This window comes from Artemia franciscana, chromosome 11, assembly GCF_032884065.1.
Source record: "Artemia franciscana chromosome 11, ASM3288406v1, whole genome shotgun sequence".
NCBI lineage: Eukaryota > Metazoa > Arthropoda > Branchiopoda > Anostraca > Artemiidae > Artemia > Artemia franciscana.
The window spans coordinates 46,448,161-46,466,480 of record NC_088873.1 but is presented as its reverse complement, the minus strand read 5'-3'; the positions used below and the strand labels follow the sequence as shown (position 1 = coordinate 46,466,480).

Below are 18,320 nucleotides of genomic sequence, written 5' to 3'. Positions count from 1 at the left end.
ATACGAGCCAAGAAACATCCTCTCTCTAGTCTATTATAAATAACACGTCTATAGGATACCTTTAGTCAATTCTGAGATAAAACAGAAAGAGTCGTGAAATCTACGCATTTGCTTAGAGCATCGTTTTTTGGCCAGTGGGGTTGCCATTCAGCAGAAAACGGATTGTAGTTAGTTAGAAGGAATTAAACATTCATCCACAAGAAAATCTGAAACATACGAATACAAGTGATAGAAAAAAAAATATGATTGCATTTATGAATTTTAAATACAAGGCTGCAGTAGAAAAATTTACTTATATGTTTATTCTTTTAGCCCAAATTACCGAAATATATTGTAAGATTCTTTTTACGTTTGATGACAACTGAACAAGCAAGTTTTGCCGTAGTCTCAAAAAACCTACTATTGGCATACGGCAGCCGTGGAGTAATTTGATGCAGAGTAATTTATTGGTGTAGATCATTGGCGCATGTCAGGTCGCATGTGACTTGCAAAGGGGAGGATAAGGTACCCTGACAAGCTAAGCAAGATTTATTGCAGTCTATTTATTGCAGTCTTGCAAAAGCCTACTGTTGGCACATAGTGGACAAAACTGCTAAATCCACTAAAAAGTGAAGTCAGAATTAGTTTTAAATAATAACTTAAATACCCACCGTAAGTATCTTTCTAGGGTTGTATCCGCGAGAGACTCCACAATCTTCTAATATACCAACAGCATCTGCAAGAAGAAATAATATGTGAAAAGAAAAGCTTCTGCACTTTTGTTATGCTGTTTGATGGAGGAGTTTATAGAGAACCATGGGTAGATATCATATTAGTTTTTCAGCCCCAGTCCCAATTTATCAAGGGATACATCTATACCCTTTTTGAGTGCTAGTACATGCGTTTATTAAAATGAATTTAAATGCCTAGTAGAATTTGTGGTGCAATGTTTATTCAGCTGTCTAACAAAGCTGGGTAACTGGTAGAAATCAAAGAAATTTAATAAAATGGTAAATTCATGTCCAGTCCTGGTAAAGATTAATATGCAATCCATTATGGCATAAACTAAGTTATCCCTGGGTCGCTTATCTTGGCAAGTTCTTAGATAACTTACATTTTGTTTCTTACGAGTTGTGAGCTGAAGTTAAAAAAATGAATTAATCTATGTAAACTACTTCGTCCCTAAAACAGCTACTACTTAGTGGAAATATTTTTCATAAATTTTTAACTGTCAGATTTAGTTTGTTGGGTGCAATCCTGTAGATAGGAATGACAATGCCGTGAGAAGGGTGCACATTAGCTGTCTTAAACACCTAATACAAGTTAGCTTACTACATCATTAATAAAAAAAAGAATTACCCTCCCGTCCAACACTGGATACATTCACAATATCTTTAAACAGCAAATTAATGACAAAACAAAAGGTACAGACTAATTTGTCAATAATATCATTGAATTCATCATATTTGTCAGGTTTCACTAAACAGGTGAGCAGGGTAATGGTGTATTGTCTGTCTCCAAAAATGGCCTATTCTACGACCACTTAAAATAAGTATACCGAAAAATATAAGCTTGGTAGAGTTAGCTGATGAAGCAGATTTTGAGAAAGTTGGCAGTACTAGAAGTTATTGTTGAAACCTGTATTTTGGAATCTATATTACAGCAGTTCCCTTTATAGTCTATTTTTGCAAGACAAAGTAGTGCAAATCCATGCATCATCTGTCCCCTTTAATCCAATTTAAATGAGTCTGAAATAACAATAACGTGTTATACTTTATTTAGAAGCAGACAAGATAACAGCTTGAATACATTAGCATTAGAAATCTTTCAATTGATGGGTAACCTATCAGAGCTACAGGTAATATCCTAATAAAAGTAAGATTGACATGCTGATTTCTAGCCTAACTAGTATAACATACTCATTTCTAGATTAACATACCTAGGCATAAATTAACAGTCACTGATTGTTGCCAAATTAACAGTTGAACTACAACACCTTCTTTCAAAATTAATTTAAAAAATTTTTCAACAAAAGAAGTTTTTCAAAGAAAAGTAAAGAGCTCCACTAAGCCGAAAAATCGCAGAAGTAAAGCCAAATAACCTTACAAGCATGAAACAGCCACAAATCCCCAGCAATAAATAAACAAACTCAAAATAAATAGAAATTATAATAAATAACCAAGTCAAACTCAAAACAAGCAAAAATTAACATGAGTAGGACTGACAACCCCCATGCAGTCTCAAAAGCACAACATAATTTGCACTTTAGTGAAAATAAAAATGACTGTAGATTGTTAGTTTAATATACATATACTGATATTTATTCCTTAAGTTAAAATATTTTTTTTTATTTATTAAAGTAAAAAAATGAAAACATGTAAAATATATGCATTTTGTTTTCAGTTAAGTGCAAATTACTTATTGTATATGACTGACACCCTTTGAACCCTACAAGAAACAGGATCAGGTCCCAGCAGCATCTACACCTTTGAAATGGGATGATAATACAGAATCACTAGCCCTAGACCTGATCAATGTTCTTTTAAAAAGAGTTCAAGATAAGAAGCACATCACAAATGAGCAAAGTTGCTAATTACTCAACTTGGCAAAATCAACGCAGCATATCAAGCCATCATAATGGACGCCACAAAAATGCTACACAGCAACAACGATGCACGACAATGCAGTCTTAGCTACAGGCTAGGAGAGGCCATGAAATCCCCCACATCCTCAAGTGTGGACACAATGACAGAAATGCTTAGACTTGTAATTAGGGGAGAGTGGTATATGCAGGGACGGATTTTGGAAAACCTCCAAAATGCATGGTTAACATTGGAGTAGAAAAATGGTTTATGGCTCAAATGAAAGCCCCGGAACTGCTGCATAAACTGTGATTTTTCCAGATTTTTCTTGTATAGCTAGAAGAAAAAAGGGGGGTGTCCCTGCTTATACCATTTGTCCCACTAAGTACCGGGGGTGGTATATCTTGGGACACGGGGTGGTATACTCTGGGACATAGTAAAAAGATTCATGTATTGGTAGAAAACTTCGACTATTCATCGTATAAAAACCACATTAAAAATTCGACTTCAAAAGTAAAAATATCTTAGGCACAAGACTAGACTACCAGTCAGCAAACACGAAGTATGACGCTACTCTGGAAGCTGTACCGGGTGCTGGGGTAGGAGGCCACAACTTTTTCAAAATGTCTTCCCTTGGATAAAATATTGAGTCTTCTCGGTCCGGCCACTTCCACTTTCTTAGACCGGCCATGCACATGACACTCACTCTGACACTGTTCTCGTTTTTCTCTTGGACAGACCCAGGAAAATACTCTCCTTCGTAAACAAATTTAACAAAATCTCCTGTAGAGACACTGTCAAAGATCTCTTCCTCTTTCTCACTTTCACCTTCTGATTCACCTAGTTTCATCGAGTCATCACTATCATCATCAAGAATGATTTTTTCATTATCACTTCCTTCTGAATCGACAAATAGCTTTTTTGTTGTCTGGTCTTTTTTTGCTTTTCCAGCTCTTCCAACAGTCCCAACTTTTCCTCTAGCCCTGCCACCCCGTGCTTTCTTATCTTTTCTTTCGGCTTCTTGTTCTTCAATCTGTCTTTTCACAGGAGTGTCAGTAAGAATCTTTGTAGAGCCTTTCTTCCTGCCTCTGCCACTCAGTACACGCGGCTTGGCTTTAGGGTATGGCCGAACTTGTTCTGGCGTCACAGGAACTGAAACGGGTGTAGAGGATTGTTCAGGCCCACTTGTACTTGGGGTTTCGGCCAGGTTGTTTCCAGGTTCAACTGGATCCAAAGCATCAGGTGCAGGTCTGTCAGTTACAGCAGAGGTTAGAAAATCATTTTCTGTAAAGATGTCTGGATTGTAAGGCCATATCCCTGTCTTCTCGAAGCCCCTCATTATGTTGTTTGGCGTGAAAGATACGGGGAGGCTTTGGCCAACAAGAGATGCAATCTCGTATATCGTCACGGTCTTCCCTGGGTTGGACAGCATCCAGTTGTCCATAGCCTTGTTGTATTGGCATTTGAAGGGAAAATACACGCAAATGTCCAATGGCTGCAACCTGTGGCTGCAGTGAGGTGGTATTGTTAGTAAAGTGATACCAGACTCTTCCGCAAACTGCACAGCTGCAGAACAGATGTGGGACTCGTGGTAGTCCATTATCAGAAGCTTCGGGCTTTCAGGGGAAGCCTGCGAGTAAGTCTTGAAATGTTTGAGAAATTACAGAAACAGTTCTTGGTTTACCCATCCAGAAGGCGAGGCTCCTCCAGCAGAGTTAGCAGGAGCACCAGTCAGCATGAGAGGCTGAAATTTCTTGCGTGGGAATATAAGGTAGGGGGGAAGGTACTGCCCGCTGGCAGAGATGGTTCCAACCATAGTCACAAGCACGCCACGCTCAGCTGAGGTTACTTTGCCCACTATTTTTCTACCCTTCTCGGCAAAAACCTTTGGAGGAACATGAACAGTGGTGACTGAGGTTTCATCACAGTTGAATATGTTGCTTGCTGTGAATGGAGTTTTCTTCAAAACTGACTGCAAGTTGGAGAAAAACTCCTGTACATTGTGCTTGTTAAAGCTTGTGGCATGCCCCAAACTTGTTGCCCCTGGCTTTCTAAGCGAAAGCTCTGGGTTTCGAGCCCGAAATCCAGCTAACCAGTCTATACCGGCTTCTTTAGAGTCTATCCAGCTGTCTGGGACGGTTTTGTTGTTTGCAACGGCGTAGTTGTAAGCAAGGATTCTGGTGTCTCGACTGGTCAAACCATAACACATTCTGCTCGCTTGCAGCAGGTATTGAGAGAGTGATGCTTCTTCTTCAGGCGTAAAAATAGTAGCAAATCCGAACTTTTGAGCACCGCTGTAATTCGCTTTTTTGTCATCACCGAGTTTTGAATACTTTTGGTAGTGTCTGTGAAGGGCTGAACGTGACACTCCGTGTTTCTCCGCCACTGCCCTAATTGGTAAGCCAGCCTCTAGGTCTACAGTAGCTGCTTTAATCATGAAATGCTGGTCAACTTTCTTTTCAGCAACCGAATTAGAATATTCCTCCCATTTAGCTCTTGGAAATTGTGGCGTTTTCTTCTATTCTGATAAAAAAAGATGCATAAGCTATTTTTATCATTAGGATACAAGTAAAAACAGATAAGAAAAGACGCAATGTATGGACTGAACTGTAAGAATCCATGTGGTATATACTGGGACATGTCCCACTACGTACCACTTGTCCTTGTCCCATTATATACCATGCGACCTCTACTTACAAATTGTGTCCGATTTTTTTTACTGTTGCATATTTTTCCAACAGATGACCACACGACGTGGCCTGATGTTTTAGCTTTCGTTTGCTATCTTACACACACAATTTCTGCAAACCGTTACAAAATAAAGCACAAAAAACTATTGCCCAAATATTTTTTGGGGGGTATAGCCGAAACTTTGAAGTCGATTTTCTCAAAAACGAAAATAGCAACTTACCAAAATGATAGAACTGTCATGTCCGCCATTGAATGAACTATACTAGGTGGCTTTATTGGATTTTTTAAAGAAAGTTAGATGGCAGATAAGTACCGTGTCCCACCTTATACCCCGTCCCTGAATATACCACTTACCCCTACTTGAAAAGTTTCGCGAATTGTTCAATCAGTAGTTCAGACTGAGTTGCGCGAAGTAGAAGCCAAAATAGATAATTCTCATGCGATTCAAAACTCCCACTTTGACCCTTTTTTAAGGAACACCCCTAAGTCAAAAGCCCCAATTCCAAAAGAATTGTGCTTTAATTTCAAAAAAGGTCACTGCAAATAGGGATCAAAATGCCGACTCAGTTATGAAGAAACACTGCCGCCGATCTGCCAAGACCACCAAACAAGCAAAGGCTGTTTTGTTGCTCCGAGGAATTGCGGAGGGATCCATCCTAAAAAATGCAAAAAATTTGCGGTAGGCGCTTGCAGCAGGGGATTACTCTGCAATTTCTATCATGCAGAACCTACCCTAAATCTAAAAACTGACCAGCATAAAACAACAACATCAAAAAACTGGAGACGAGCCCTAGACCACCACCCGCTAGAAACAAAAGAACCATGATTAGTCAGTGCGTTCTCAGAAATTATTTAGATAAGAATCAATCAAATGGAGGTTGCGAGTTTTCTGGCTTGTTCTGCCCTTTTAAATCTTTATGATTCTATTGTCATTTCTTATTTTCTTGTGTGTTTGTGTGATATGGACTGGTGGATTTTATTCAAATTTTAAATGTGTTCAGGTTTTACAAAATAAAGTTATTAGACTATTAGGAAATTATGTCCATGGTGAAAATGATACATTTAATTATTATAGGAAACTCATGATTCTTAATGTTAGCCAACTTCATGATTATCAACTTGCTATTTTTGTATTTCAGAGTATTTATGCTTTGTCCCCTGAAATTTTTCGTCAAATGTTTACAAAGAATTCTTCGTATCACGGTTATGAGACTAGAATATGGATGATTTGATATGTGAGTGTCACAGCTCTCAGAGGACAAGTTTTAGTCCCACGTCTGCTGGACCAGTAGTGTAAAATTCTTTACCAACGAGCATAAGGTTATCAGAAAATGTTAGCCTGTTTAAGAGAAGAGTGACAAGCCACCTTCTGGGAAGAGATTAAGTAAATAATTTAAATGGGATGGCTTATTGTCTTGTTTTTTAAGTAGGATTTTTTTTTTCTCTTCTTCTTCTTCTTCTTTATTATCCTTTTGTTTCCTTTTCACACTTTTTTGTCTCATTTCATTTTTGTTTTGTTTTATTGATGTTGTTGGTATTATTATTAATTGAATGTTTATCAGCCACTTAAAGTGGCTGATGTGGTTCTTTTGTATACTGATGATTTGTATAATGAAAGTGTCTCTCTCTCTCTATCTCTAGAAGAGACTTTAAAACAAGTTTCGATAATTATTTCTCACTCCCTGTCTACAGTACAATGTAATGATATTCCTCCCCAATTGGATATTCTTAACACCCCTTTTGTTTCTACTCACCAAGACAAAGATACATCCAAACAATAATTACGCCAATTAAGTAGAGGAACAAAATCTAGACAATAATATTAGTGACCGGATCTCTCAGGTTAAAAATACTGAAGGTTCATCAATTATTCATGAGTTGGCTAATCCCTCTGACCTTGCATCACCTCTGGACAACTATATTTCTACTAATCAGTATTTTGAAGAAAGTGAATAACATGATGAATAATAAATTCCCTTAGTCTCATATACGTAAATGTGCACACATGATTTGACTGGTTTATGCAAAATAGGAGATGACAGTACTTTTAGACATGATTGTTCCAAGCAAGTTTACGTCATTGCGTACTTCAAGCAACATTAGCAAAGTGAATTAGTGAATTAGCAATAGATTGCCGGCCTGCAACTTCGATTTTCATTAGATAAGCTGGCAGGTTGTATTAAATTAGACTGGTGGGAAATATTGATAGAATCTCTTCAGAAAAAAAACAAAGACAAAACCTAATCTTTTGAAGTAACTCTAAAAGAAGAGAAAATAGTCTGCTACTACTCGATAAAATCCTCACTTTTTCTCTGTCTTTTCTTTGTTTCATACGTCATGTATAGTCATGTGGTCTTCAAATGCATTTATAGATAAAGATGTAGGTTGTAGCTGCTTTACCAACAAGTTTTGAATCGTCAGCATAAAGAGTGAGGAGGCTCAAGAGAAGGGTGGGTGCATCATTTATATAGAAGTTGAAGAGACTTGGTCCAAGAATTGGACCCTGGAGAACACCACTTAAAACAGATATAGATTTTTTAATAACCAAATAAATTGATAGTGTTAGGATGACTTTTATACTCTCTTCTTCTTCTTAAAAAAAGGCAAGATAAGAGACGTTTTAGTGCAATTGAGGTATATTGCACCTGTTTATTCAAGAAATACACTGAGAAACCCTTGCATGGAAAACATTTTCTTCAAAAGACACTCACCCCACTTTTCCTCACCCCAATTTTCCCCATCTTGGGCAGTTTCTCAGCATGATCCTTTTTTTATTACTTTTTTTTATCCTAAAATACACATTTGACCCATTGGGGCTTTTGATAGCCATTTTTTGAACAAATATCTCATCCTAAATTGAATAAGAGCTAAGAACTCATATGGCAATTGTGAAGAGGTCAGAAGAGCCAAGAGCTCATATGGCATGAGCTCTAGCGAAATTCCAAGAATCAATAGATTTATTCAAAATGAATATTGGAGGCTTGATACCGGTCAGGATTTGAAATAGGATCTCTGAGACACGAGGTCCTTCTAAATATTAAAATTCATTAAGATCCGATCACCCATTTTTACATTAAAAATATCTCTTTTTTTCAATTTTTCCTCTCCTTTCAGCTCCCCCCCCCCCCCCCAGATGGACAAATCGGGAAAAACTACTTTATCAAGTCAATTTGTGCAGGTCCCTGACATGCCTACCAATTTTTATCGTCCTAGCACGTCCATAAGCATCAAACTTGCCAAAGCACTAAACCCCACCCTTAACTCCCAAAAAGAGAGCGGGTCCATTCCGCTTACGTCAATCACGTATCTACAACATTTCCTTATTCTACCCACCAAGTTTCGTCCCGACTTCTCCACTCTAAGCGTTTTCCAATGTTTCTGCTTTCCCCCTCTAGCTCCGCCAATGTAAACAGATCTGGTCGGTATTTAAAATAAAAGCTCTGTGACATGAATGCCTTCTAAATATCAAATTTCATTTAAGATCCGGTCAGCCGTTCGTAAGTTAAAAATACTTCAATTTTTGTAAAACACCCCCTCCCCCCTTAACTCCCCCAAAGAGAGCGGATTCAGTCCGTTCATGTCAATTACGTATCTAGGACTTGTGCTTATTCTTCACACCAAGTGTCAGCCCGATCTCTCCACTCTAAGTGTTTTCTAAGATTTCCTATTTCCCCCTCCAGCTCCCCCAATATCACCAGATACGGTCAGAATTTCAAATCAGAGCTCTGAGACACGAGGTTCTTCTAAATATCAAACTTCATTAAGATCCGATCACCCATTCGTAAGTTAGAAATACATGATTTTTTCCCTCCCTCCAGCCCCACAGATGGTCGAATCAGGGAAAAGACTGTTATTGAGTCAATTTACGCAGGTCTCTGACACGCCTACCAATTTTCACCGTCCTAGCACGTCCAGAAGCTCCAAACTCGCCAAAGCACTGGAAATCCCCCCAGTTCCCCCAAAGAGTGCGGATTTGGTCCAGTCATGCCAATAACGTATCTAGAAGTTGTGCTTATTCTTCCCATCAAGTTTCATCCCGATCTCTCCACTCTAAGCGTTTTCCAAGATTTCCGGTTTCCAAGATTTCTGTTTCCCCCCTACACTCCTCCCCCTATGTCCCCGGATCCGATTCGAATTGAAAATGGAGCAGCTGAAGCATACGCTCCTTCTATATATGAAGTTTCACAAAGTTCCAATCCCTTATTCTTAAGATAAAGATGCCTCAATTTTCAAGTTTTCCAAGATTTTCGGTTTCCTTCTCCAACTCCCCCCAATTTCACCAGACCTGGTCGGTATTTTAAATAAGAACTCCAAAGCACAAGTATCTTCTAGATATCAAATGTCATTAAGATCTTATCACCTGTTTGTAAGTTAAAAATACCTCATTTTTTTCTAATTTTTCCAAACTACCCCCTCCCCCAACTCCCCCAAAGAGAGCCAATCTGATATGGTTATTTTAATCACTTATCTAGGACTTGTGATTCTTATTCCCACCAAGTATCATCACAATCTCTCCACTCTAAGCATTTTCCAAGATTTTCGGTTTCTTCCTCCAACTCCCCCCAATGTCACTGGATCTGGTCAGGATTTGATTTAAAATAAGAGCTCTGAGACATGAGGTCCTTCCAAAAATCAAATTTCATTAGGATACAATCACCAGTTTGTAAGTTAAATATTCCTCATTTTTTCTAATTTTTCCAAATTACCGAATTAGGTCCCCCCAACTCTCCCAAATAGTTCGGATCCGGTCTGGTTATGTCAATCACGTATCTAGGACTTGTGCTTATTATTCCCACCAAGTTTCATCCCAATCTCTCCACTCTAAGCGATTTCCAAGATTTCCAGTTGCCCTCCTCCAACTCCCCCCCCCCACAATGAAATTGGATTCGGTGATTCAAAATAAGAGGTCTGAGTTACGAGGTGCTTCTAAATGTCAAATTTCATTAAGATCTAATCACTCATTTGTAAGTTAAAAATACCTCATTTTTTCTAACTTTTCTGAATTAAGCCCCCCCCCCCCGACTCCCTCAAAGAGAGCGGATCCGTTACGTTTATGTTAATCACGTATCTAGGACTTGTGCTTATGTTTCCCACCAAGTTTCATTCCAATCCCTCCACTCTAAGCATTTTCCAAGGTTTCAGGTTTCCCCCTTCAACTCCCCCAACGTCACCAGATCCGGTCGAGATCTAAAATTAGAGCTCTGGGACACCATATTCTTCTAAATACTAAATTTCATTAAGATCCGATCACCCGTTTATAGGTGAAAAATACCTCATTTTTTCTAGTTTTTCTGAATTAACTGTCCCCCACTCCTCCCCAGATGGCCAAATTGGGGAAACGACTATTTCCAAATTAATCTGGTCTGGTCCCTGATATGCCTGCCAAATTTCATCCTCCTAGCTTATCTGGAAGTGCTTAAACTAGCAAGACCAGGACAGACTGACAGAAATTGCAATTGCTATATGTCACTTGGTAAATGCCATAGTGCCATAAAAAGTGCCATAAATGCCATAGTGCCATAAATGCCAAGTGCCATAAAAAAGGGAAAGTGCCAACATATCTTAAGTAAAAATGAGCATGAGATCACTGCTTGCACTGAAATTTGTGATTGCTGGGAAGAAAATTTTTTTGATGATTTTAGTTTTAGACCCTAAAATATGAATTTGGCGTATTGGGACATTTGATGGCAATTTTTTAAATCTAAAAACTTATCCCAAATTGCAAAAAGGCAAAGTATTTACATGTATACATTTTTGGTAGAAAAAGTGTAAAACACTGAAAGAAGTAAAGATAAATGTTAGCTGCATGTAAAATGTGTCAACTATAATCACTCTGCATATTATAAAGTAATATTTGCTTTCTAAACATGGCACTTATCTGTTATAGCAACAAAAAGTTGGCACTTATCTGTTATTAAATAAAAAAAAAAAAATTTTAAATGAAAGTAAGGAGCAACATTAAAACTTAAAACAAACAGAAATTACTCTGTGTATGAAAGGGGCTTTTCCTCCTCAACACCTTGCTCTTTATGCTAAAGTTTGACTCTTTCTCTTAATTCTATTTTTAAAACAGCAAGAAACTTTAGCGTGAAGAGCAGGGCGTTGGGGAGGAAAAGCCCCTTTCATATACAGAGTAATTTCTGTTTGCTTTAAGTTTTAATGTTGATCCTTACTTTCATTTTAAAAAACTTGTTTTTTTTTTAATTAATTTCTGGACATTTTTGAATTAATGCACGTTTTGATCTTGGCTCTCCTCACATAAATATTTAAAACAAAATTTGCATATTAATTAATTGCAATGAATCAGAAGATTTTGAGATAAAAGGAGCAAGGGAGGAGGCCTAGTTGCCCTCCAAGTCTTTCACTACTTAAAAAAGAAACTAGAACTTTTAATTTTTTACAAACGATTTCATTGGTAAAAAATATATGTAACTTACAAATTAACTTATGTAACAAACTTCTATATTCATATGTTTTTATTGCATATATGAGGGGGTTCAACCTTCATTGCTCTTTAACACTAAAGCTTAGATTTTGTCCCAACTCCTTAAGAATGACCTCTGAATCACAAAGGCTGTAGAATAAATAGTTGAAATTACTAAAAATACTTTAGCTTAAAGAGTGAGGTATAACAAGGAGGTAAACCCCTCATATGCATAATAATTTTTGTTCGTTTTAAGTTTTAACACTGCTCCTTACTTTCAGTACAAAAAAAAATTTCATATTTATTTTTTCATTGTTTTTTTTTAAATAATGCTAGAAAATTCTGTGCCCCTTCATTGAAATTCTCTTCCCCCATGAGAAGTTTCTCCATGGAAATTATTGTCCCACATAACCCCCACTCCTAAACCAAAAAAGAATCCCCCTGAAAACGTCTGTACACTTCCTAGTAACCATTACTATATGTAAACACAGGTCAGAGTTTGCAACTTGCAGCCCCTCCCATGGGGACTGTGGGGGAGTAAGTTGTCCTCAAAGACATAGTTATCAGGTTTTTCGACTATGGTGAATAAAATGGCAATCTCAGAATTGTGATCTGCTGACTTTTGGGAAAAAATGAGTGTGGGAGGGGGCCTAGGTGCCCTCCAATTTTTTGGTCACTTAAAAAGGGCACTAGAACTTTTAATTTCTATTAGAATGAGCCCTCTTGCATCATTCTAGGACTACTCAGTTGATACAATCACCCCTGGGAAAAAACAACAACAACAAAATAAAAACAAATAAACATGCACCCATGATCTGTCTTCTGGCAAAAAATGCGATATTCCACATTTTTGTAGATAGGAGCTTGAAAATTCTACAATGAGGTTCTCTGATATGCTGAATCTGATGTTGTGATTTATGTTAAGGTTGTATGACTTTTAGGGGGTGTTTCCCCCTATTTTCTAAACTGAGGCAAATTTTCTCAGGCTTGTAACTTTTGATAGGTATAACTGATCTTGATGAAACTTATATATTTAAAATCAGCATTAAAATGTGATTCTTTTGATGTAACTATTGGTATCAAAATTCCATTTTTTTAGAGTTTCAGTTACTATTGAGCCAGATTGCTCCTTACTACAGTTCATTACCACAAACTGTTTGATATCTCTATCTAAGTAGAACTGATTTTTCTGACCATGTATGAAATTAATTTAGTCTGTAATCTGTATTGATAGAGAATAGTATCTGACCATGGATGTTAAAATGAAAAGTTGGGATTTGCCAAGGACTGAACAAGTAGCAATTAGATTATTCTAGGATGACAGAGTTTTATCCATAACAAAACAGTGCATGAATGGACACAACATGACTTCATGCTCTTTTGGTAAAAAACCTCTTTGGAGGTCTACAAGTAGCCTAGGTCATGTAAAAAACAAATTGGTGTGTGTCAATAAATGGTTTGTTCACACAGTAAAATACCATTTATTACTGCAGTAGTTTTTTTCATTTATTTGTTGGTTTACAAATTGTCATCTATGGCCTGGCATGAGCAAGAGCTAGGCATTTGTTGATTATAATAACTATCTCTATATAGTTTGTGTGTGTTTTCTGTGCAACAGAAAAACTGTGGGAAAATGGGAGGAATTGGCCTTATAGTTGAAATAGACAAACCCTTGTTTTCAAAGAGGAAACATTTCAATGTGATTCTTAATGACATCAATATATTTTGGGTGGCCTGTATTCTATAACTTTCTTCAGTAGTTTTCATTATTTAGTTTATTAAGTAGGTAAAATTCTAGTTAATTGACTTCTTGCTATCTCAGAAAGGGTTTAGGTTAGGAAAATGAAACTTTCAGGGATGAATCTACAGACTAAAGTATGTCCCGGGAAGGTATTTTGAAGCAACTACATCCACTCCTTCTCCCTCTAGAGGGCCCTGACCTTTGATGACCTTTAAAAATATGTGTGTTATAAAAGTGAAACCTTGCAAAATAGATCTTCTGCTTAATTGAAGTACAACAAAATTGTTTTCAGCTTCATAGCTTTGCTCAATTCCATTTTATGAAGTTTTAAAGATATGCAAATACATTTCCTAAATTTTGAAAAAAAACATTGATATGGCTAAAAATTCTACTCAAATAACAGGAATTGCATTTTCAGAACTAAAGGCAGAGAAAAAGCAACTAGTAACTGAAAATTAAGGTAAAATGTTGTTTTGTCAAAATTTCAATAGGTGTCATGTAGACCTGTCATGTAGACAAATTTCAGGGCCCTCTAGAGGAAGAAGGAGTAGAGGTGGGTACTTTAAAATACCTTCCGGGGACATACTTTAGCATGTAGGCCCGTCCCTGAAAGTTTCATTTTCCTAACCTAAACCCTTTCCAAGATAGCAAGAAGTCAATTAACTAGAATTTTACCATAAAGTATAATATTTTCATCATATTTTAGTATTCATTAGGATTGACCATCAGAGAAACCAGTTCTAGCCTACTTAGATGAAGAACTTGAGCATTGTAACTATAAAGATAAGTACCTTCAACATGTTTCCTTATTTTCACTTAGCTATGACTTATCTCCATTTAAATATGACTTAGAATTTTACTCAAATATCAGGAATTACATTTTCAGTTCTAAAACCAGAGAAAAAGAAACTGAAAATTGAGATATAGTGTTGTTTTTTGAAAATTCCAATAAGTATGGTTATATTTGTGAATTAGGTGAATTTCTAAGACTTAAGAATCAGAAGAGGGTTAGCCTAGTAGCCTTGCTTGACAATATACCTTCCTGGAGTTAGCTATGTTTTTGGTCCAGGTTTCATTACTGAAAGTTTCATTTTCCTAACTTAAACTCTTTCCAAGATATCAAAAAGTACTTTGTTTAGAATTTTACCATAACTTTTTCCAACAAGCATAGCATTAGTTCTAGATCTACCTGTAAGGCTCCTTTCAACCAACTGAATGTCAAGTATTTTCTCCAGGAACAAAAACACTAAAAACAACTTTGAATCTTCATCATTGAAAAAATGCCTCTTTATAGAAGGAAGGGTTTTAATTTCTACTTTAAATCCATTTTCACAAACAAAAGGAATCAGCTCATAGAGTTCCATCTTTACAACGAGTCTTTTAAATTTAAGATTTTGCCTTTTCTAAACAGTGTTTCTCATTACGAAGAAATCCCACGGAATTCCTGAATTTCCGAAAATTCCTGCTCTAAAGTTCTAAAATCCTGCCAAAAATACTATTTCATACTAATTGAAGAAGTGGTTACTACCTTACTCGCCATATACTTAAAAAAAATTGTATTTAACTGAGGAATTATTAATCATAGAGGTGTAAAAATAATTGCAGACAAATTCTGCAAGACTTCATCGTAAATGCAAAATCAGACTAAATTTTAGTATTTAATTTTCACCATAAGATGAATGCAATAAACAGGCGCCAAGTAGCCAAAATCATGGTTGTAACCATCCTGGATATGTCCTCTTAAAAAAAAGTTTCTACATCGCATCACATTGCTTTCATTTTTCCCGTTTTTATTACTGATACTAAGCAAAAGCATTTTGTCTGATATTTCGATATACTCTGCAAATAAGTAAGAATAAGACTTTTCAATTCCTTGAGGGCATAATAATGAGTTACTTTATTAAATGTAGCCAAAATGTATAAGAAATCCCATTTTCAGTACAGCTACTGAAGGTGTTGTGTCGGTTTCACATTTGCCAAGCAGGCTTTCCACATTGGTTCACTTGAACTTTATAAGCCACAGAAGCTCCGTCTGAAAGTTTCTCATAATTCGGGCTTTCTTTCTAGACCAAACCGTACGTTTCCTTTTCTACGCTTAAAATCTTATGTGGTTCCCTTGTTTAATCTTATCTTAAATATTGTTCTATGATTTTTAATTGGATCCTTTATTTCTCACTCAGAAAAGGTTTAAAACCTTTCGGAAGCCCGAACAATCTTTTTCTTATGATTTATGCTTTGATCCTTTATCCCTCACCCAAAAAAAGTTAAAAAATATCAGAAACCTAGACACTCTTTTTCAATCTTAATCTCGAAGAGCTAAAGGCCATTTGGTATTACGACAGTCAATCTCCAAAAAATTATTTCCCTGATAAGGCTATTGTTAGGGTCCCCGTTTTTTTTTGTGTCCATATTAGGTCCAAGAGGCTTCAATCTTCTTCTATAAATCAGAAACGGCTAGATTTTTATTAAGGTACCATATCCCCTATATAACAAACAAGTCTAATCTGCCGGAAATAATCAAAATTGTTCATGGATACGAAATGTATTTTAAACATTATTCCTTGTCGGGATGTAAGGCCTTAATATTTATTTGATTTAGACTCAAGCTGGGATGGCTTCAGCTTCTTATAAGCTCTTTCGTATTCTTTCTTTGGCATTTAGTTCTTGCTTCCTTAATTCGCCTTGCTTTGTCTGAACTTATCGTTTTACTTTGTGTTTCTGTTCTGGTATGTATTTATTATGCGAATACATCGAACTCTCCTCTCGGTTCACCAGAACTGAAACTTAATTGTAACTATCTGTGTTAATAAAAATTCACTTATTTTAGAAAGAAAGCGATTTAGTCAACCTCCTCTGCCTTCAATATTCTTTAAATGGTTGGGCTGGAATATGGAAGCACCCTGCCTAATTGCCTAGATCTAAGAATTTACAGAGTAGCTTTTATGCTTTATTATACCTGTGCTACTCTTGTCATATACAAACTAAACAATCCAATAAGAAATACAAGCAACTAAATTTCTTTCTAAAGGTCGTTAAGAAAACTAAGCAGCGATGAAAAACAGCCCAAAATCAAAACCATCGAAAATCATACCCAGTTAACTATAACTTCTTGCAACAATGAATTTTGAATCCTGGCTACAAAATATAAAAAGGGGGTCGGTTAAATGTTTATGCACCTCCTAAATTAAAACCGGTAGATCTGTTTCAGTACTTAAAAGACATGTAATATTTTGTTATTTTCTATTTAATTTGTCCAAGGCTAGAAAACTAAGCTAAACCCGAAAGTCTTTGAAGACAATTTTTTGCATTATCCACAATTTATTGTACTTATTTTCCATATATTATGTAAACATAAACGGCTATACAAAATTCGATACGGTCGTGATATTTCTATTTTGTACTTTTACAGCTTCTGTGCAATAACTTTAAGGTCCTTTATTCGACTTCCTGCTGTTTCAAAACGTGAAAACAACTTATAAGATGATGTATTAGGAAAACTTGTCTAAACAGTTGTTTTCCTTTTTTTTTGTAAAATCGAATGCAAATTTGACAAAACAAGCAAACTAAAAAATAAATCGTGAACAGCTTTGGACTGAGGAAAAAGTCTGACGAATATTCTACTAAAAAATCTGACGCATATTCAATCATTGTGTCTTTTTGCTCCCTTTATTAAAGTTATATTAATTTTTGAATATGTGCTATGGATTTCTTTTGATAAGAATTTCATCTTCTCAGTCAAGACCTCCTTCAACCCCCCCCCCCACTGTGAGGATGATTTTTCGGCTTTTCCAGGTGCTTTAAAATCATATATGGATGCACCATCATTCAAGTAAATTTTTGGTTTAAAGAACCAAGGCCAGTGTAAACGGAATATGATTGTTTGAATTGGGTAAGGGTAAACTTAAACGATCATATTTGTTAAAATTAGGAAATGTCAGGAATCCTATTTTTAATAAAAAAACTCCATATGCAGCTATTGGTAGTAGCGGTTGTCAAATAGAAAAAAAAAGAAATATGAGTGAAAAATCAGTAAAAGATAAGCAATAAAAGATGAGCAATAAGAGTAAAATAAAAGTAAATAAAAAGATAAGCATATGACACCAACTAGCTAAATAAGGTGCAGCTTTTCTTTTGAGGTTTTATTTGTTTTTGGGAGTCCATAAATTATAAAAGGCTTTTAGGGACGAATAGCCAACCAGTTTTGTTTACTTATTTTCATAGTTTAACATGGTAACACAGATGAAAATGTGCTACTGCCCAGCAAACTTAATAATTTTGAACCGACCAGCAGAAAGATATTACGAAATTGCGGTTTTCATATATGAATAGAACTATCATGGGTCCAGGAGGGAGGTGTTTTTATCTTATGTCCTTGGTACTTCAATATCAATAACAAAAAAAAGTCAATCACTTCCTATTTTGGATTCTTCTTTTACTATAACAGTTTTACATTATTTTACTTGTAGATTTGTTTTTATGACTTAAATTTTAACGATCCACTTCTGACATGAAATTGTGATGATTGTACGACTTATATTCATTATCAATAGCCAACTAAAGGATTAAATTAAGCTTCCGACAAATATACAAATCACAATCACATAAGGTAAAGGTAAAGGATACGGCATTAGACTTTACAGTCCGTACCGGCGGTGCTGATCTCCGTTTCTTGGCCCTTCAGCCAGGAAGTGCAATGGGGGGTTTGGGGCCAGCCATCCTGTGCTTTTGCACACCCTTCCTGTTTACCTTCCCCAGATTTCTCCAGGTACCCATTTAGAGCTGGGTCGACTCTGGCTAAGCTTACAGAGTCACGCCACTGACCCCCGTCCCACACTGAAGAATTGGGCACACTGGGATTCGAACCCGTGTCCTCTCAGACAAGGGATCCCGAATCCAGCACACC

At 36.4% G+C, this 18,320-nt stretch overlaps 1 protein-coding gene across 1 annotated transcript in view; it reads right to left on the bottom strand.

Annotated features, from left to right (window-relative positions):
- Positions 1 to 14,828, bottom strand: part of LOC136033299 (uncharacterized) — a 34,443-nt gene extending 19,615 nt beyond the window's left edge. Inside the window, exons 1-2 of the mRNA XM_065714070.1 lie at positions 14,607 to 14,828; positions 651 to 715 (exon numbers count right to left, since the gene is read on the bottom strand). Of these exons, the coding sequence (XP_065570142.1) occupies positions 651 to 715; positions 14,607 to 14,781 (240 nt within the window). The 5' untranslated portion in view covers positions 14,782 to 14,828. The remainder of the gene's footprint in view (positions 1 to 650; positions 716 to 14,606) is intronic.
- Positions 14,829 to 18,320: the final 3,492 nt, after the last annotated feature.